This window comes from Columba livia, chromosome 2 (assembly GCF_036013475.1).
Source record: "Columba livia isolate bColLiv1 breed racing homer chromosome 2, bColLiv1.pat.W.v2, whole genome shotgun sequence".
Classification (NCBI taxonomy): Eukaryota; Metazoa; Chordata; class Aves; order Columbiformes; family Columbidae; genus Columba; species Columba livia.
Genome location: NC_088603.1, coordinates 125,474,674 through 125,496,527, shown reverse-complemented (window position 1 = coordinate 125,496,527; position 21,854 = coordinate 125,474,674). Strand labels below are relative to the sequence as shown.

The 21,854-nt window shown below is 39.2% G+C and overlaps 1 protein-coding gene across 1 annotated transcript in view; it reads left to right on the top strand.

The window, feature by feature from the left end:
- The window catches only part of LOC102096682 (cytochrome P450 7B1), a 128,173-nt gene extending 106,611 nt beyond the window's left edge, over positions 1–21,562 (top strand). Inside the window, exons 3-6 of the mRNA XM_065053661.1 lie at positions 5,246–5,842; positions 6,289–6,495; positions 12,531–12,709; positions 16,672–21,562. Coding sequence (XP_064909733.1) covers positions 5,246–5,842; positions 6,289–6,495; positions 12,531–12,709; positions 16,672–16,968 — 1,280 coding nt within the window. The 3' untranslated portion in view covers positions 16,969–21,562. The remainder of the gene's footprint in view (positions 1–5,245; positions 5,843–6,288; positions 6,496–12,530; positions 12,710–16,671) is intronic.
- Positions 21,563–21,854: the final 292 nt, after the last annotated feature.

The window sequence follows — 21,854 nt, the reverse complement described above, 5'->3', positions numbered from 1 at the left end:
CTGCTGTTAAATGTGTGAATTTTTTTATTCATTCAGAGTTTTTTTCTTTGGAAACTGGTATACTCAGATTTTTTTTACATCTTGAAAGAGAGTTCAACATATTACAAGACCAGCTTTTGCTTAAATACAGTCTTTTTTATTGTTAATGTACATTCACACTATATATAGCCATGGCTTCTTACAAATACAGATTGATAATTCTCATTCAAAGACTACCTTAGTACATTCATAAAACTAGATACAGTCATACTTCAGAATCCTTAATATGTTTAATCAAATGTTTATTTCTCTTCTACCTCTTCATTATTTTATGCAAGAGTGTGTAGACATTTGTGTGTTTAAGTAATCTATGATTGTAATTTAGTTTCACAAATTTCTATTTGCATACTAAACAAAATTCCATTTCTACTAATCTCTCTGTGTTCAGGTATTTTGAGGAAGCCTTCCTTGATAAAGACTGAGGTAAATGAAGTGAGTTCTGGATATCATTTCAGCCTTATGCAGGGAATTCTTTGCTTTTTGTGAATTTTTCAGAAAAGAGTTCTCTGTTTTTTCAGTGTAAAAATACTGACCATTGAGACTTCACTAAGGAGAAAAAGGGTTTGTCATCCACAAGTCAAGGAAGAACCTGAAGCTAGTTAGTGCCTCCAATCATGCCCTGATCTGAAGACGTACTGGATTTCTATATGTCTTACTGATTTGACAAAGATGATGTTTATATGTTCGGCAAACGTAGCGTAGCCTGTTGTATATGGACTATCATTACTTCACCCCCATGGTGGGTGACTAAAGGTCCTGTCAAAAAATTCTATCAATATATATTGTTCTAATTATTGGTTCTCAAACTAGTTCATTTGGAAAATGCGGAACGATGCTTGGAGTTTCTGGCGTTGCCCCGTACCGGTAATGCGATTTCGCTGATTGTTCTTTCCCATGTGATGAGCAAATGATTGTCATCCCTAAAAGTCGCAAGGGACATGGATGTCATCTTAATAAAGAAATTAAAAAGCACATCTTTCTATGAGAAACAATGTAAATTCCTGACCTGTCGCAGAAAATAGTTCTCTAATTGGTTTTGTGTGGTGGTGCAGCAGAATCGTTTTCCCCAAACGTCATGCTGGCGAAGCACCACTGTACATCATTGTCAGCAGTTCAGCAGAATCTCTCTAATAAGAGGACGATTACGTAAATACGATAGTCTTAAAAAAAAAAAAAAAAAGGAGGAGAAAAGAAAATAATAAGGAGGGGAGAGAGCGAGTGTGTTGTGTTGAGGTGATTGTACTTCCCAGCTCAACCTCTCTGCTTGTTCAGGGTCAGCAGCACAGGCAGACAGCTAGGTAAGGACTTAAAGAGCTTCAAAGAGTCTTGTCATTGTTTCTTGGGATTAAACTTTGTCTTCTTTTCCTGGTAAGTCATTAGGAACGATACTGAACCCTACAACAGTCTCTCTGAGACTGCCTCAACTTTTAATAAAATGTTTTTTTCACTAAGCACACTTGCCTTTTCAAATACTGCTGCTAAGTCATTATTTTATTTTAAATGATGATACACATACAGTGACATATCATGTTTTTCTCTCTTAGGCAAAAGGTAATTTACATTAACTCCTTACGAAGCTGAAGCCTGCTGCAAGCATTACTGAAATAAAATCCATCATTAGATGCCATCTGAAATGCTTGTCTTTCATCATTAACATTAAAAACCTCCAGAATGCATTATTAGAGTAATTTCTTAACTATCATACAAATACTGGCTTCTGTGCTCGGATTTACCAAAGTTGACAATTTTCATATTTTCCACATCAATCTTCTATTTCTAGGAGACTGTATAAACCAAATGGAGATAACTAGGCTATGTGCAGCATGGGTGTAATGCAGACTGAAGGACTGGATGTGGAAGTATGGATTCTCTCTAGCCATATTAAACAAAAAAGTCAGAGCACTGTTTAAAAAAAAAGGGTACATCTCTTATTTTGACTTGTTTCTACAGTACTAAATAAAATAGCTCAATGACTTAAACTACTGGGATTTGGAGTGTGGCATTTCTGTATGGACATGTCTATTTAGTCTTTTGTGTTGAAGGATTTTTTTACAATCTAACAAGGAAAGGCTTGGTCCCCAGTGGTTTCTTTATAAATATCTTCAATATTTAAGGCTTCCTGATTTGTAGAGCATATGATGTGCCTCCACTTTTGACTGATCTGGCATTTACCTTTACCAATACTCTGATGGAATCTCATGAGCATCAAGATTTTGGTTCTGTTTCAGAAAAGATTGCATTTAAGAGATAGTTCTTGTCATTAGCTGCAATGGGAGGGGAGGGGGGAACTGCCTTTCAAAATACCAAATAATAACTGGAACCTTATGAAATATTTGCATTTGTTGATCTCTGACACCACCAGGGACAATAAGTGGGAAGAGACCTCATCAGGGACAATGACAGGATTTTAAAAAGCAGAAATAAGAACCATATTGACACTTATAAAATTTGAAATCATAACTTGAGGTGAGAAAGTTTGTTCCAGTTTGGATGTTTGCTGCTCAGGATAGAGGAGGTGTTGGGTCATGGTTTTGTAATTAGCAATCTGTTCCTGTGTGGAGGAGACCAGGGTAACCGGTGTAGACGCGTTGTGCATCTGCGTGCGAGTATGATTGTAATTGCTAAAGGCTCCCATAACCACTCTCACAACAACTTACTAGCTGCAGTTAATTAGCTCTAGATTTTAGTCTTTTTCTAATTAAGAAATGTAAAATTAGATTCTCGGTGAGGTGCATAAAAAAGCTGCCATTGTTATAGAGAGGTTCCACTTTATAGACCTTTGCTAAATGCAGTCACAAAAGTATTTTGGTTTATGTGTTTATATATATTGTTGACTTGCCGTGATGCGGTCTGGAGCCTGAATTGATTCTACAAAATGAATTCTATTTTGGTACATACTTACATTTTCCTACCAGGAACCTGATGAGAATAATAAAAATCGGGATCTGTAATATTCTGTTTCTCAGAGGTTTGGGGTTTTTTTCAAAGTATGTGCTAGTGTTGAGTGAGTTTTGATTTTAAATTATTGCTAAAATAGTTTGTTTGTCTGAAAACTCATTTGCTGAAAATCATTTTCTTACTTAAAAATGATAAGAATTGATGTGCGTTTGCTAAGTGCCTGATTAAAGATCACAAAGAAACTCATATTTTGCATCAGAAATAAGCAGATGGTGGACAGATGGTTTAAATTAATATTAATTAAAAATCTTAACTTAAATTGTTTACCCTGTAAACGCAAAGTTAGGAAGCCAGCTTTCATCTTTAGGGTTAATAACACTCCAAATCTATTTATTAAAAATTGCTCCAATGGGCATTCTTTCCAAGCTTTGATCGCAAAGATGGTAGCCTCAATAAAGAGCATGACAGTGGGTGAAAGCTGGAAAGAGAGAGGAGTTCTAGGGCTCCTAACAAAGATCCTGCAGAGTTTGAGACTAAAAAATTCCTGTCAGCCTGTGTGGTCTGGGAGGGAAGAAATGATCAGAAAATAGGACTGGGAATTCAGGTTCTCTTTTTCTTGACGATTTCTCGATATATTTATTCTTGAAAAATTAATTTACATCTATGGTTGATTATATTATAGTAAAGCAAACTCTACAAGTACCTTAAAAACCTTTGTACGCTGTTGACAAAAAAAAAGGGGATCAAATTCTGTGTCGATTTATCCCTCGTGTTTCCTTACTGGTTCCCTGGGATTGCAGTAGGTGTAGTTGGTGGGGAAATTATGGCACCTGGTAATTGCAGAGGAAGTCCAGAGCACAACCAGATTTACCATAGAGCACTGTTTGTATATACAAGTCAGAATATGGAATAACTGTGATAATTCAAATATCACTATATGGTAACCATGGATACTTGTTGACATCTTTAGTGGCAGTGACTACTTTATCTCAGGACATCTGTCACAGAGCCAAATTTGGTCCTCATTTAAGCATGTAGCGTTCCCATTAAAATCAAAGGAGATTTGTCCTTTTAGTGAGACAAAATTAGTTTGTAAGCGCTGGAAGCTTTGCTGTTTTCCTGAGTTTATAGCTGGGACTTTTTGCAGATGATGTGTGTTTTTTAATGTGTACCCTTTTTCCCTAATGCACCTCTCCATTCAAGTTAATAATCAGGAACTCTAAATTCAGATTTAACTTGGGCATCCTCTATAAAGAGTTAAAATTTAATTGAGCTTTGAGTGTATTAGCATTTTGATTCATGATAGTTCACCAAAATGCTCTTCTTCAGTAGTTGACTTTAAAGAGGAATTGCGGGATTTTTTTGGCATAGGCAACTTGAAAAAACATCAAACGTGATGTGATCCTGTCCCTCTGTACAGGCAGCTGAAAGGATGGCCATATCAATGGGAAGGGTAGGAGGTTGTAAGTGCACTCTGGCACAATGCATGAGAGCACCAGGACAGCGTGTACCCCAAAATAGCACCCATGTTAAAAATGGCAGCCTGCTCCATTGTAAACTGCATCTTCTAAATCAAATCCTGAGGTAGTCATTTTATGGACACTAGACACCTTCTTAGCAAAGACGTAGCAAAACTTCAGGGAGGAAAAAAAAAAAAAAAGAAAAGAAAAAAAAAAAGAAACAGATTTGAGAAAAACTTTAAATGTTGGGGCTTGCAGAGTGTAATTAAAGGAGTAACTGGCAGTCTCTGTATTATCTGCTTGAAGAAAAGCTGCCTGGATGGCATTATTTCCACTCCAGCCCAGTGCCTTCACTTTCCCCCATGCAGGTGGAACATGTGTGTTTCTCCCTTTCTGCTAATGAAAACATACAATTTTAAAATGCTGCTACAACTCCGTACAGTATTTTCATAAATCATACCAGAGTAATAAATTATTTATTCCAGAGTGCCACAATTGCAGGTCATGCCCTACTCTTGGCAAAACCAGTAGCTCAGTCTATGTGGAAATGGTTTCACGTTAATTTAAAAATAGCCATAAAAGTGTACACAGGTGATATCTGCACCCAGACAAAGAGAATCTAAATAAAACTTGTTCAATCTTCCTTTGTTTTTTCTTTTTATCTTTTTTTTTGGGGGGGAGGGGGGGAATGGGGGGGCTTTGCAGATTTCTTCACAGGTCTTTGCTTTGGGGATTTTCTGTGTGCTTTTCTTCCAGACATTGAGTGGGCTTATTTTCTTATTTACTTCTGAGAGTGTCACCAGACTATAAAAGTGCACGTCTCTCATTTTTTCTTTTCTTCTATTCAGGTAGATACATTACCTTTATCATGGACCCATTTCTATATGTTTACGTCATCCGAAATAGCAAGCAACTTGAATTTCATGAATTTGCTGATAAAATGGCTTCCAAAACTTTTGACTACCCAGCCTTGTCAAACGGAAAATTCCCTGATCTCAAGGAAAACCTGCATAGAATCTACCAGTATCTACAAGGCAAGCCTTTGGATATCATTTCTGACCACATGATGAAAAATCTCCAGGATATATTTGAATGGAAATGCTCACAAGCAACAGATTGGGAAACAGAAAAAATGTACAAATTCTGCTGCTCTGTAATGTTTGAAGCCAGTTTTGTAACACTATATGGAAGAGTTCCTGCTGCAGATGGCCACAAAGTTATTAGTGAAATCAGAGACAAATTTATCAAGTTTGATGCCAGCTTTCCCTATTTAGCTGCAAACATACCAATTGAGTTGCTAGGAGCTACCAAGAAGGTTCGGAAGGAGCTTATACATCATTTTTTACTTCAGAACATGACAAAATGGCTGGGAGGGTCAAAAGTGGTCCAAGCCAGACAAGATATATTTGAGAAATATGAGCTGCTTGGAGATTATGACAAAGCAGGTAGGAAACTTATGAATGATTGCTTGTCTGAAATAAAATAATTTACTATAGACCTTTGAAATAAAAAGGCAAAATGGCGACCTTGAAATTTTTTTATGTTCTTTCTAATTGGCTAATGATAAAATGTTTTACTCTGAAACAACCCTCTATGATAATTGATTTTTTTTTTTTGTGCTGAGGTGGTAAAACAAGATACTTAATGGTGATAATGAGAAAGATTATAACTGAGCTGCATTTCCTCCCCTTATTCCCCCCGCCCCCCCCGACATTACATTTCAAACTATTCTCATTAAGCAGAAAATTAGACTTCAGAAGCCTATTGGTCCTCATTAGCATTCACTGATCCTTGGCTGGGTCTGTGTCCTAACATCTTTTAATTAGCACACTGCAAATCTAATCAGTGTAATAAACGCTATTAATCTTCCTTTTCACTTATTTTCTCCCAGCACATCATTTTGCCTTCCTTTGGGCCTCTGTGGGAAACACGATTCCAGCTACATTCTGGGCCATGTATTATCTTCTGCGGCACCCAGAAGCTCTTGCAGCGGTGCGTGACGAGATTGACCATTTGCTGCAGTCAACAGGTCAGAAGAGAGGGCCCACGTATAACATCCACCTCACCAGAGAACAATTGGACAACCTGGTCTACCTAGGTAATTTATTTTTATCTGTTAGGAAGAAAAGAGGGGCTCTCCCGGCAAATTCGGTTTATCACTCATTTCTGTTTACTGAGAAGGTGGAGGACACAGCTGCCTAATTGACATAATAACACCCATTTACATCAATTATAAATTATGTAGTTTATAGCTGTAGATACTCTCATTGCATGTAAACATTAAAGCCTAGGTAATTAACTATGCAAGGTATGCAAAAGGCTAAATCGAAGCTTTGCAATTATTTGAAAAAAAAGTTGATGCCTATTAAGTTGTTTGATTCTGAGCATCTGCCGAAGTGTTAATGCATTTCAAATACTTCTGTATGGTACTGCCAAGAAAGACCCTTTTCTGAAATTAAAGTGGGATAATGTATTTAAACTGCAAATGTAATTTTTTTCACAAGCACTTTCTTTCTTTAACAAAACAAAGAGACTTCAAAAGCAGGTTTCGGTTGAGTGATGCTTCCAAATGAAATTTAAAAAAGTAAAGCTTTGCGGAGTAGAAATGGTGTTTTCAGTATTGAAAAAAGAGCCTTGATTCAAGATAGAGAGCTTTAAGGGAGATACAGATCTGGATCAGGGATTCAGAGTGGCCATTGCCAGTGGCCATTGGACATTGTTTGATCCAGGAGCTGGATAGGCCTTCAGAGCACCAGGCACTGACAAGATAAATGTTAAAATTAGCCCAAGGGAGGAGAAAGGGTGTAGCAGGTGGGAGCCTAATCTTTAAGGATGTGAAAGTCTCCATAAGTAGTGTCAGTAGGGTAGATAACAGCTGAATAAAAGCTTAAAGATTTAATATTCCTCTCTTTTTAAATTTCAGAAACAGTCCCCTGTTAAAACTGAGCTCACATCTATATGTTTTGGTAGCTCTTGTCTATATTTTTTGGTAGCTCTTGTCTATATTTTCTGGTAGCTCATGACCTGAACTGATGTTCCACTCTTGAAGCTGTGTCAGGAGAGGGTGGTGGAGCAGTGCGGTCTCTGTGCCTGGTTTGGGTCTAAGCAATAACGACTGTTCTCCAGGACCATCCAGTTTGGCCTTTATCAAGACCCTGTGTTCAAACTTTTAATTGCAAAATTGAGTTTGATCCAGTTACTTTTTGTTAGACCGTTAATGTTAATCTTCTATAGCATGAGTCTAGTAAGTTGGTTTCATCTGGAGTCACGGCTGTTTTGGTGCAGATTTCTCTCTAACTGATGCAGAATGCTTTTGAAGTAGGGGATGTATTGGATGACAAGGACACTTCTGAAGAATAACATGACATTCTAAGGATTTAATGTACTTTTAAGGAACACAAGTAAAACTACTTCACATCAGAGTTAACATCCATCAAAAAATAAGAGAAAAGGAAAGTTACCAAGCATCAAGAAGATCAAGAGAGAACATGTTTTCTATTTAGAGACTGAGATGGGAATGGCAAAGAAAACAAAAAACAACACAAAAAAGGCACCCCGGAAGTGTAGGAATAAGGAAAATAAAAGCATGTACTTCACTGAAACCATCTGGTGCAAAATGGTATGAACAGTTTAAAATATTAACTGTGTCATTCCTCTGCTGCTCCTTGAAATCTTGAAGTACCTTGATAACATTTGATTTATGTGTTGAGAGGAAAGTGCCACATCCTACTTTGTAGTATTCTTGTAACACTTTTGTTAAATTTTATAATCGTGTTAAATGTAATGTGGTATGAACAGAAGCTAGATTTCAATTCTTGTGGCACTTAAGTCATAAAGGGCTGGATACTTTCCCATAAAATAATAATATAGAAAAAAAATCTGTACCATAAGAGAATTAAATTCATGCTTCAGTGGAAAGGGATGTAAATGTGTAGGAGGGACAGAGGTCCCAATTTGCATTGCTTGCCCACCAAAAATCCCCACGTCGCAGGAAGGCTGGGGACCAGCACTGCCCTTGCCCTTGCAGCTCACCAACCCCAACCTCCAAGACTGAGCTTCTCTTCCCTCTCTCCCCCTGTGCCAACCCAGGGCACAGAAAACTGGGATTTGTGTCCCTGCTCTCGAGTAAGGCAGACCAGGTGGGATTCTTATACGTTCATCACCTTGTCATCTCATTCTCCTGTTTTAAGTGCTCTGATTCTCCGTCCTCTTTTTGGCCTACTATAACAAGAGCCTTTTTTTGGATTCCTCATGCTATGGAGAACAGGCAAGAATTGCTAAAAAGCCTTTCTCAGGAAGCAACATTGTTGTTATGGTCAGATTCTTTGGGTTTAGGGAACAACATGGCCTTATTTACTTCTAAATTCAAAACACAGGTATGTGATTTTTTTATTATAAAGAAAAAAAAAAATCTTTCAACCTTCAGCAATACTAGCAAATTTTGGCTCTGATTATTTTTTTCCTATGGCATTTCTGGGGCAGCACACTTTGTTTTGTCTACGCAAGACTTTTCCCGAAACTCAAATGCATGTATTTGCGTGCGCAGAATAACATACATTATTAGTCATTATGGCTCACAACGGAGCTCTAATATGGTAAACGACACATGAGAATGGTCTGTCAGTTTTTATGGTTATAATGGAAATGCAAAGGGTAAAGCAGAGATATACTTAGTGCATATTTAATGCTAGGCGTGTTTAGTCAGTTCGTTTGTTTAATATTAGTCCATTCATTTATATGGTGAAGTATTCTTGCCCCAGGTCATTGCTGAATCCCAGATATTTCCTGCGAAAAGAGCACAGCTTGGAAATGTTTTGTACACAGGAAAGGGTAGGAACCAAAAAAAAACCTAATATGGAGTGTGTGGTTGTATCGCAAATGCTAAGCATTAAAAATGTTGGTTGTATTGAGAGAAATGTGTATATTTCCTGGAATGGGCTGGGCAGTACCATTTAGGTCTCAGTAAGATGCAAATGTATTTGTTTCAGATCATCGTTTGTGTTGGCACACCGTGATGCCTGTGGGTAAATGACCCCCCCCAAAATATTTGCATACTTGATAGCTATTTTCCTACAATACACTCTAATAATTATAGTACCCTATTACCTGCTATGTGTTAGTGTAAAATTAACAACCCATTATGCACAATAAGTTTTATAAAACATTTACAGATAGAGATCATGTTTAATTAAAATTAACTTGCCTATGAAAGCCAAATGCACTTATGATTCACAATGACCTTTTATTACCTGCAGTCCCTTGTTTTGGCTGGATGATTGACAGCTTGCTGTTTGGCTACCATGTTGTATTTCAGCTGACAAGACTTTTCATTTTAACTCAATTTGCCTGCCTATCACGAGCTGGTGGCAGGCCAGGCTCAAGTCACCCAGCTTTGCCTCAGCAGCTTGCTCTATTTCTCATTAGTACGCATTTATTCAGTGGAAATTGGAAGACAAATGCTTGAAGGCATGTGAACTAAGTATAGCAAATTAGGGTTTAAGGACTGAATATTTATAAGTATATTGAAACAATTTTTAAAAAAAATCTAGAATGAATTGGAAGCTAAGTGCTAGCTTTAGTATAAGAGAAATGAAGAGAGAAGTGGGAGGATTCTAAGAATAACAATACTATGAGAGATATCTCTTTTTTTTTCCCCTCTCTCTCCCTCTAGAAAATATGTAAAATCTCTCTGACAACACCTTATCAAACAACAGCCTGGCTTCTTTATGTAGCACTCGCACAGTGAAGTTTAGCATCTCATGTGTGTAAGAAGGGGGGCAAAAAATGAGGGTCATGTTCATTTGCTGCTTGGTTATCCCTTGGTATGCTTTAAATTGCCTTGTTTGTTCGGCACAAGCACAGAAACAGATGTTGCTCTACCATGCTGGATAATTTACTGTACCTCACGGTGCAGAATGGAAGGCCTCCCAAGCTACCCAGCTGGTCTGTCAGCAGCGATGGCTGGTGTCTGCTGAACTATGACAACTGCAAGTAAAGGCTGCAGTTTTATTGTGCAGTTGTCATTCCTCTCAATGTATAGCTTCGGCATTTGTGGAAAGCTGACTGTCTATTTTTTTAATGTGAGCCTGCGAAGCCGTATAAGCTCCATTCTCCTTTGTTGATCATAATGTGACTCATTACTTTTGTCATCTAATGATTATCGGCATGATCGCTCAGAGCAAGAGCCAAGCTCGCCTTCCACACATAACTGGTACTGGAAGGTAAAACAGATTTGTCATTTACGATCTGACCGCTAAGCCACACTTTGTGCTCCATTATTGTGATTAACTTCTGCATAAGAGATGCTGCCCAATTGTCATTCAGGATCCGGCAGCGGGCAGGGACTGCCACGCTTTCTGGGACAATGTCCGCCAATAGGATGTGACCGCATCACTTGGGCGTTTAAACATAAACCTGCTATTTCTCAGCAGCGCTTTAATAATTTTTTCCTTTCTTTCCCCTCCTTCCCCCTTCCTCACTTGTTTTCTGGTGTTGCTATGTATGTCGCTACCATTTCCAAATGGTGGACCAGCGCGGAGTCACCGGCTTCATTTTCCGCAGGTCAAAGACAGTCTGGGAGTGGAGGCTGGACCCTTTCTTTGTACCGCGTAAACTTTTGTTGCCAGAGCGCTGCCAGTTGAAATCTATCGTGTCAGGTGCCTTGTGGCTATCCGCAGTAGAGGCCATCTTCTGGAACCAGGGTTCTTTTCTGGCTTCGTCACCAACAAGCCGATTTGACTCTGCCTGATTATAGTAACGAAGGCAGTCCAAAAGAATATGCACAGACTCACTGTACGTCACATTGAATCACAGCGCTGGCCACACAAAGCTGACCGCAGCCTCATTTCTTTAGACAAATGCATGCTTAAGGAAAAACCTCCTGCAAGAAAGCATCCAGGGCCACTTTATTTGCTATGCATGCTGCACCAGATTTAATTTTTAGTGAAAGAACGTTTGTTATTATTTTTTTTCGGTGGCATCTACACTGGGTAGCTACTCTCTCTAATAAACTAACCTTTTGGGTGCAGCAGTTACAGTGCCTTGGTGAGCACTTAAAGAAAGCTTATCTGATATCACAGAACATAAATGCAGACACAAATGGATTATTAGGTGCAAATGAAACCCTATTTTAGGCTATTTTTCACACTGATGATTAGAAGGAATCAAGTCACATATAACAGTGCCCATACACGCTGGTGGAAAAATAGTCAGTTTTGATTACTAAGTGAGAGATGCAGACCTAGACAGGAGCTACATGCTGATATACATGCTATCAGAATGATTTATGCAAATTATGCATATTATTCCCAAAGGAATTCCTCCTCAAACTGCCAGGATAAATTGCCGGAAATTAGCCATAAAATCTGTCGTGCTAGGAGCAAAAGGTGAAGGCCACTGGGAAAGCAAGGACATTCAGCTTCTGGAGCCTTCCAGGATGTGATGGTGGAGACAGAAATCTTGCCTTCCTTAAGCCTTGAAGAACTATGTTTTGTTTTCTCTTGGCCAATTAAAAGTGTCTTTCTCTCTTAAAATTACCAGGAAAATAATGAATTGCTTTTGTTCACTCTGACCATAATAGACACTACCATTTGACAGCGTAGCACATTGGAAAGAAAATAAATAAATTTTAAAATCCTCAGAATGACTGTGGAATAACAAGCAATTTTTTTTTTCTAACATATAGTCCTGCTATTACATGCAACAGCTTTTGAAAGGCAAGCTAAGTAGCTCCATGAATGCTTTTGCTGGTATTTGCTTGCAACGTCCAAAATATATGTAAATGCATAAAGTGTTTGTGTCTTTCGATTGCGTTGTTTCCAACATGATGCCTGAATAATGACTTTCCACCCAAAACTCGATGCTGCCTACAACCGACAGGATTTCTCAACACCATCAATGAGAATCACATCGAGAGGTTCAGCGTCGCAACTCCCCCCCTGCCCCGCGGGGTTGTTTATTGCCTCCTCCTGGTCTCTGCTTTATGTTTGGTTTGGTTTGTGGTCTGTGGGTTTTTTTTTTCCTTTAGCCTGCCCTGCTAAGCCTGTCGAGATGCAGCATCTGCAACCATGTATAATTTCCAGTCATCTCCCATATTTCTGATGCTTCCCCCCCTCCGCTTTTGTTTAATCGCAGAGAGTGCCTTAAACGAGAGTTTACGAATGTGCTCTTCCTCCATGAACATTCGCATCAGCCAGGAGGATTTTGTTCTCAAGCTTGAAGGGAATCAAGAAGTCTGTTTGAGGAAAGGAGACTGGATAGCCCTTTACCCGCAGATTTTGCACATGGACCCTGAGGTCTATGAAGATCCCAAGGTAAACACTCAGCTGGTGCTACTCTTCCTACTCCAGGCACGTCGCAGCAGCCAAACCTTTTGTGATCTGTGGGTTGCATTTGGTTTTTTTTCCACTGCTGTTTCTTCTTGTGGAACAAATCTTCCTACTTTCAGATGTATTTTCTAGGGCCCTATAGGTCAAAGGATTCATGGCCTGAAGAGAGAAATATGGTGATGAGACTGACTGCGACTGCTTTCAAAGGAATTGACAATTGCGCATTGACTACCATAAACTTTAGGCTAAATGTGGGGTTTGTTTGGTAGTGGATCATTTGATACCCAAGGAGGGCTGGATAATAGAAGGTGGTTTAAATAGCAAATAATGTGGGCCATTTAGCTAAGTGCCCCCAAAGCATCATTGACTCTCTGAAGCCCTATAATATTATAGCAGTGTCTTGCTTGAGCCTTATGCTTTTTCACCTCCCTTCATAGGGATTCGCCTCTTCTTGATCGATTAGTAGAGCGTTGTGAACTTGAGACTGTAAAGCTGTTGCTCTGCAGCGAAGCTCGGAGGGTAATTGTGTCATCTCCTTATATTTTTCTCTGACGCTCGAGTTAATGAATATCAAAGACTCGAAATTAATCCACCCTGCCTCAGCCTTAATACAGCTTCAGGAGTTCACCACCTGCATGCAAATTGAATAGTCTTCGTCTGCACGAGGTTGCTCCCCCAGATTGCTGTCCCCAGCCTGGGGTGCCACGGAGGAAGCACAGGGGTGGACACTGAGGCCACTAAATGCCACCTCTGCCTGGGAAGCAAGAGTTTGTAGCTGATCCATTCCTCCTCCCCTTTTTCCTAAGCAAGCATTTATCTCCCAGCCATGCCAATTTGGTATTTGAGCCAAAGAAGGGAACTGGAATGTTTTTGTATGTTTATAGACCATCCATGTTAGAGGCATTGCTCCCTGAGGCTGTCCCATTTGGGAATTTAAGGATATGAGGTTGCAGAGGAAAGATGAGATTCAAGTTTCTTGTTGGTTCAGAACAGTGTCTTGTTGTGCAGGAACTCCACCAGAGTCTATGAGAGGAGGTGTGGTGCGAGTCAGAGCTAGCAGAGTAAAGTACGGTCACAGGGGTGATCACAGAAGACATGAAAACGGAAGTGACATCCAGGAGGGCCCTGCTGGCTGTCCACACCAAAAACAAAGGGTTTTAAAAAATAATCCATATATTGGCAAATAGTTGATTAATATTTCTATCCTTAAAAAGTAACAACTGACAAATAGACTTTTTCTCATTTTATTCTTAACACTTTATTTTGGAGAACATTATTGATTTGTCAAAAGTCCATCTGTTTGTTTAGGTCCTAGACAAAAAGCATCAGCGTGGAAACTGATCCCCTCCCTTATCCAATAATTGCCGGAATATATTACCATATTTCCATTGCTTGAATATATCTGTTTAGTATCAGCTCTGCTCAGCTTTCACAGTACAGCTTTAGTTCATATATTTTATCTTTTCGATAGTGAATGAGCAATCCACACATTGCAGTACATTGATTTCAGCACACGGGCCCTCTCGAAAAGTGGGGAAATCACTGTTCTGTTTGGTTCTTAAAATATGCAGTGTGCTTTCAACAATAACTACTGAGGATCAGATAGAGATGGAGAATGAATTTTTTGAAAGGTGCAGTCTTGAGCTTGTCATGTATTTAGGGAAAACTTTCCTGGGAAAACAGGCAGCTTGATGAGATAATTTTGTAGCAAGGCTTTTCTCCTTGATACATAAATTTAAGTACAGGCTATCTTCTGCTTTGTCTAAGTGTAAGCATGTATTGTTGACCTCTTTCTCCACTTATCAAAGCCTAAATAAATGAGTCTTTTTTTTTTTAGTGAAGTGGGTAAATGAACCCCTGAATCCTAACTTAGCTAAATTATAGAGGTCTATAAATTACCTTTGTAAATCCCATAGAGTGAAATATCGGGAAACCTTACATGGTGGCTTTCCAAACAAAGGTAAATATGAAATGTGAGAGACAGACACTTATATCAACCACAGGAAATTGTTCGGTTTTCATAATGCCCTTAGCAGGCCATCCACACAGAACTTCATCTCCTGCTCTTCCTCAGTGGTTTTTTTCACCTTTTCCTCACCATCATCCACCCTGTCTCTTCCAAAGAGGCCTCATGCATGGCTGAAAGTTCCTTTATCATCAAAAATTAGTCTGTATTTAGCCACAGAACTAGCTTTTAAATAAGTGCTATCCAATCCTAGGGTCTTCAACAACCTAAGCACGAGTTTGATGTCACTGTCATTGGCTCCATTCCTGCCTCACACTTGTTTTCTGCTTTTCCAGTTCCTTAGACAGCAATTTATTTTTTGTTAAAAGCAATTACAACTCTCAGATGGCTCTTAAAATGACAAAGAAAGCATAAGGTTTGGCCCAGTATGTCTATATGTGTTCGATACCACAGTTCTTAATTGCTCCAGATGCCAGGAGTGCACCTAGTGGAAACATTCCAACAAAGTGAAGAGCTCTGGACTGGCTTGTATTTTTTTTAAGCAATTGCAGTTCATATTTAGCAGAGCTTTTTTAGACCAGCAGGATTTACATTTCAGGAAGTAAACATGTTTTAAGGAAGAAATGGTATTCTGGGCTTTCATTTGTTACTGTGTTTCTTCAAACGAAGCAATAGCTTACCAGGAAAAAAAAATAATGGCATGCTTTGTTTTGGCTGGGATGTTCAAAGAGACCGAAAAGAATTATTTCTCAGTAGAAACACATATATGATCACTTTTAACTTTGTGGAAAATACAGGCCTCTGTCATTTGGGGAAACAAGCTCCTGTTCTTCAACATCCAAAATTACAGCCCCTCTGGTGCACCTCGTGCTTGTTCCTTTTCTCACAGACCACCTCCCCTCACTGTTCTATCTTGACAGCAGGACTTGCAGTGCATGGTTTTCAGAGCCTTTAATCTTATGGGTAGATCAGTATCAGTGTATTTTTCATTGCAGTGTGGTTTTTTTTAATCAGTTGAGGTTGGTTTCTGTCTGACTGACTTGTTCCCAGGCAGCTCCAAATGGCTGCTGCTATAGCAGATGTATGCAAAGCAGGACAAATGCTAATGAGTGACCATAGCAAGAAGTGTCTGTCATTTTTATTCAAAGCATGCAAGAGGATTTTGTACGTAGTTAATTTGCCGTTGACTGAGTGAGGATGCCAGATCTCCTTCATTCAAAAACATGAATTATCTCTAAATAGGGATCCTGCTACTGGAAAATAGTCAGAAAGATGTTCAATTTATGGAACGAAGGTTACAAGTGCAACCTCAAGCCTTACTTGAAAGCCCCCTCTTTATAGTGGTCTATCACTGACGGTCATCCTGCTTAACAGCTTCCAGAGCAAACCCTTTGAAGGTCAGATGTGGCAAATAAAACAGCAACCATCTCCAACTGAAGAGAAAATTTACCACAAAGCATCGGGTCTGGTTTTTGAATAATCTGCACCACTGGGTGCAAAAGAAGGATAAATTTGGTCTAGATCACAAGATCGGTGTGATGCATTAATTTATTCATAGGCATTTGCGGAATTTGGCAGATTATCCTTATTCATGATGTATGTACCAGACTGAGCGCATATGATGCTTTACAAGAAAATTGTCCTTCCCCTAAGGTTCATTGTCCCTGCTACAAAGCAGTCAAAATCTAATTACAATCAATACAGGCCAGACACTCAGTGGATGAGACATGGAAGTTGAAGGAGCTTGATGTAAAAGAGCTAAGCTAACTAAGTGGATTTAAGGAGCGTTCATTGCAGGGAAGTTAATGTGAGCTAATGAAACTTGAGGGAACAAACTAAAAAGGAGAAGCTGTCAGCTCCTTGTCTTCCTCTTTATCTTATTTTCTGGGTTTCAGAAGTGTCACTGTTGCGCAAACAAAGCAACTCATGTAGCTGCCTTGTTAGATATCACGGTCTCTCTCTCTTTCTCTTTTATTTTCAGGAGTATAAGTTTGATCGATACATAGAGAATGGCAAGAAGAAAACCACGTTCTACAAGGCAGGAAGAAAACTGAAGTATTTCCTAATGCCCTTCGGCTCTGGAATCAGCATGTGTCCAGGGAGGTTCCTCGCAATGAATGAGATGAAGATGTTTCTCTTCATACTATTGGCTCATTTCGATGTAGAACTAGTGGAAAACAAAGCTGTCAGACTTGATAACAGTCGTATGGGCCTTGGTATCCTCCTGCCAGACGCTGATATTGCCTTTCGTTACAAGCTAAGGTCCTTAAGAAAGTGAGCGGCTGTCTATATGCCTTCTACTAATCTCTGTGTTTGCTCTGTTTCCTCAGCTTTGTATTTTTCAAAATGTTTGGTTTTTCCTTTTCTACTTTTCTGTTTGTTTCTAAGGAGAAAAGCCCTCGGGCTGGAGGTAGATGTCAGATGTGAGGACATGCAACCCCAATTTGTCCTGCCTGCCTTGTGAGTAATGAGATGAGATGACGAGTTTGGCCAAGTGAATAGCCCAACATCCCTGCAAGATGAACCCCCATACTCTTGGCCATGAGTCAAATAGGATGTACAGGCAAGATGACATCAAGCTGAATCCAGGCCATTTAAATGGGAAACATGCTCAGGAGTCCTCTGTCACGGGGGTTCCCCCTTGTTGGATTGGGAGGTCCCATACACCCACCATCTGATGTAATTTCTGTATCTGCTCATAGAAGCATAATAGCAAGAAAAGGAGAACTTAATTCTAGAGGACAAAAGAATCTTTAGGGCTCATTATTCTAACTTTTTATTTACTCTGTTCCCTTTGTGGTCTTGAGAGTCTTAGGCCTTATTTGGGAGATGTGATGGAAGCTGTGTGGGGTGTTGGGGGGGTGAGTTGCAAGAATGTCTTGATGGCAACACATTTCTGACTTCACTTTTATGTACTGAGGTACTGAGGGTGAATGCTTTGCTTTTCTTCTTTTTTTTTTTTTCTTTTTTTTTTTTTTTTGTGCATTGCACAGAAGTTAAAATGTGTAGTTTTTTCCTGCAGTCATTTAAAGTCAGAAGGGAGGTTCTGTTGATTTTAATAAGCTCTGGATCAAGCCTCACTTATCTATTTTGGCTTTTGACCCAAAAAAAGTGTATTCTTCAGGGAGAAAATATATGAGGCTGTTTGAAATGATTCTACCATCTCAAAAATTACCTTCTGTTTGTCTCACTGTTTTCCTATAGCACATCTGTGTGTTTTATTTTGATCATTTCGTGTGTTTGTTCATTTCTCCAAAAAGGCAAAAGAAGAAGAGGGCTTCAATGGCAAGTGTGGTCTCTGAAACTACTTTTTAACAGTGTTTTTCTGTGCCTAAGTTATGCATAGGCAGAGTAGTGTGGCTTCTGTTTGGAAACAAACGTGTCCATCCACACATTGGAAAATAAGCTCTTCCTGGGGGCTAAAATCTGAGCAAGTGACAACTCTGGGCAGCTGCAGGATTTATCTGTGTACTGGCTGCCCAATCTGCTGCACTGGGTGACCAGCTCTTGTTTAAAAAATAAGTTTCCTAGTGCAGAAGGTCTGAGATTTTTAGACCCTGTCTCTGTTCCCAACCATCAGAGACTGATGAGGACTCTCATGGCTGTCCAGTCTCAATTTGCCAAGATGATAATTGTGATGGGAGAGTAGCCATATCTGTGGGCCTTGCCTTGTGCTCCCAAAAAATTCTCTCTTTGGGATGTGCCAGCATAAGTTCTGCCTCCACATGAATAATGATGTTGTACCTGGAAAAGGCTTCCCCTCATACTCCCAAGTGTCCTGTCATCATTTATTGAAGTTAGACAGGAAGAAAGATGAATAATCACTGCAAGAAAAGGTTAGTTTGGGCAGCCAAACCTTGATCTATTCTGTGCCACGATTTCCATTTCTTCACATAACTAACCAACCAAGGAGGAGTTACCGCTGTCTGAACTTGAGTTCAGATTTGCCTTATAGGTGCTGAATGAATTGCTGGTTCGTCTGGATTTGCAGTTCATTAAAAATATCCTTTTTTCCCCCAATATTTCATTGTTTGCTGTGGTTTTGTGGTGTCCTGCTTTGGCACTGTCAGAGGCAGGATGCTCAAAACAAGCACCCAGAATTCTACTTTGTTCAAAAGACACAGCTCTGAAAACTTCAGCTTGACTTCACTTGTCTTTTCCCAGTGGACCATCAGAGCCATTTCAAGAATATTGAGCTGAAATTTGCTGTTCTTTAATTTCGTATGTCTTTTAAATTTTACCCATCTCTAAAGCACTCGATGGCCTATGAATGGAAACTTCTACGTACATACTAAGGATTAGAATTACTTATTGTTATTTGTGTAGAAGCCTGCTTAGTTATTCACTTAAACAAATACCCTAAATAAGCATCAGCATCAGTAGAAAGGCTTTCAGAGATTGGCATAGCCACATTCCAAATCCTCTGAGGAGAAAATTGTGGTTTTGTGAGAGATATTGGGTAAACATTTTCTCTTCATATATAATATCAATAACGTCCTCAGTGCTGGAGTATGCTTACATTAAATGGAATTTGCAGTTGATTAAAAGCCTTAACTTTGCTTCAACATTTAATCAACAGCAAAAGCAGATTATTGCTTTGTGCCACAGAATAAAATTCGTTTTTATGGAGAGATTCTTGTACTCAAGTTACTCACTGCTGTTGTTACTCTGTAGGAGCTATTCTCTACTCAGCCATAGCTCACAATCCAGTTTGGACATTAGAGCCTGGTTTATTGAGAGAGGAAAAGTTGATATCATTACACTGTTGACTGTATTCCATTATTGCTTAAATGTAAGCTGTAAAATGTCTCATGTTATGATAAATCTTTCTTTGGCATCCAACTTTGAAACAAACCTGAAGCAACTGCAAAAATAACAGTAGGTATTTGTTTTAAACATAAGACTTTTTTAATAATCTTATTCTATTTTTAGGATTTTGAGTTAAGAGTATCACAGGCTGCTGCATAATTTGGTAGGACATAATAAATCTGTGCCAAAAGTACATGCAAATCATTAGTAATTCCAGATTAATTGCCGATCAGTTTGTATAGTATCTATTTTGAAATTAAAAGAAGAGCTAGATTGTATTCAAAATAGCCAATTAAATCTACAGGGCATGTTCCACTGGGAAAAAAAAAAAAAAAAAAAAAAAGAAAAAAGAAAAAAAAAAGTCAGAATTTCTCCCAGGAGTTGCAGGAAACCTCCATGAAGGCACTTGGAGGCATTGCATTGGGTTTGGAGAGTACGCTTTGCACCTGCAAGAGGCCAGAGTTTTGCTGGGATAAGAGTTAGTTGCTCTATTCACTCAGGGACCAAAATAATCAAACTTAAAGCAGCATCTGCCCAGCTTGTCCTGGAACTGTGTCCCTGGTAACGCCTGCTCCTGGTAGGTTAGTTTTGCTGGTGAGCAGTGCATCACCACCTGAGCGTACCCCAGCTGCAGAAGAAATGAGCCTCACCCTGCTGTGAAGTCACAAGTGCTAAAGCGGGACAGAGGAAATGTAAAGCCCTTCTGGTCCACGTACTCAGCAGCTGAGGAGGTGACTTATTGAGTTAGCAGCTGAACTGACCAGGAGTGACTTGGTCTCCACGGAGAAGGGAGTGAAAAGGCCACGGTGTCCATGTTCCTGGTCGAAAAGCCATAGCAACACAAGCAGATGCACGTGGGCCATTCCTGGAGGTCCCAGCTGGAGCCAAGCTGGCCGCAGCATGCTGCGCCGAGGAGAGCGCGTTTCATGACAGTTTTTGATGACCTGCCGCAGAACCCAGGAGCAACCAGCTCTGACGGTCTGTCACAGGGGCACTAAGATGGCAAAATCATCTAAACAGAAATGGCTGTGCTGCTCACAAGCGTTGGTGTGCCAGTGGGACTGTGGGGGTGAGCAGAGGAAAGCAGCCAGCCTTTGTGCTTCCTTGTCCTTCCTCTCCACTGCAGCAGGGCTTCTGCCCAGCAAGCCCAACCATCGCTGCTTGGCTCATCCGCTGCACCAGCAGGCATAGGGTCAGCCAGGAAGGGTGAGCAAGTGCCCCTGGAATTTCTCTGCTGCTTCCCTACTGACATGGTGCTCTCACTGATCGCTGTGAGATGTGACTCGGCTGGTCGGTACCAGCCTCCAACTGTACATTGTCATTGCCTATGGCTATATTGATAATATCTTCTGCTACTAAAAAAAAAAAAAAAAATTTAAAACCACCTTTTTTCTCATATAAAATAGGTTTACTAAGTCAGTATGGCCCTTTATAGCACCCAAGAAGAAAAATTAATTTGATCAACTAATGTGAATGCTAAAATGTGATTTTAAAAAATTATTATTCTTATTTGAATTTTCAGGTTGTGTGTTCTCCATTTCTATACTGGCACTCAGTACTGCTATAAGCTACTGTAAAGTTTTAAAACTGTTACATTACTTAAAAGACTGTGCTAGTCTATGTATACCTGTTTGCAAATCAGATTTTCACATCTCTGCCAGTATGTCCTAATGTGCTAACATAAAACCACATAAGCATTGTTCTTTAGTTTATGCTTTTAAGCTAGTTGCATGTCACTATTTTTATGAATAATTACTGGTTGTGAATTTCTCTTGTGGAATTATAAATGATCTTTTATTTCATCATTATTGAACTTTCTGATATTCAAAAGATTGTGAATTGCTTTTAATTGTGCAAACTGACATTTTGTGTATAGATGAACGACGGTTAGGTTCTACTTTAATAGTTAATAACCATCATTAAGGCTCTTCGATTGGATAAGGTATATTGTGAATTTCTGAGCGAGAAAATTGAAACTTCATTATTTTAGTAATCTAACATCTCAAGTGAATTTTGTATTTTAAGGACACAATAAAAATGAATATATCTATTTTAATATTGAATGACTGTCCATGGTATTTTTTTCAAGCTTACATTAACACTTTTCTTACAAAAACACAGCTATTGCTTTAATTTTAAAATTATTTTTTATTCGGCATACAGCATTTTTCTCTTACTTGATCTTGAAAGGTATTTCTGTAAAGGAAAGAAGTCTTTAATTCAGTATTGGCATGGAGTAACTCCTTTGAATTTAGAAAATGGTCAATTCTGTTTTACCCCCCCCATTAAACTTAAGCCAGTTTTTATCAGATAAAGAAAAAAAAAAGTGGTACTTGTGACATTCTTAGGGCATTA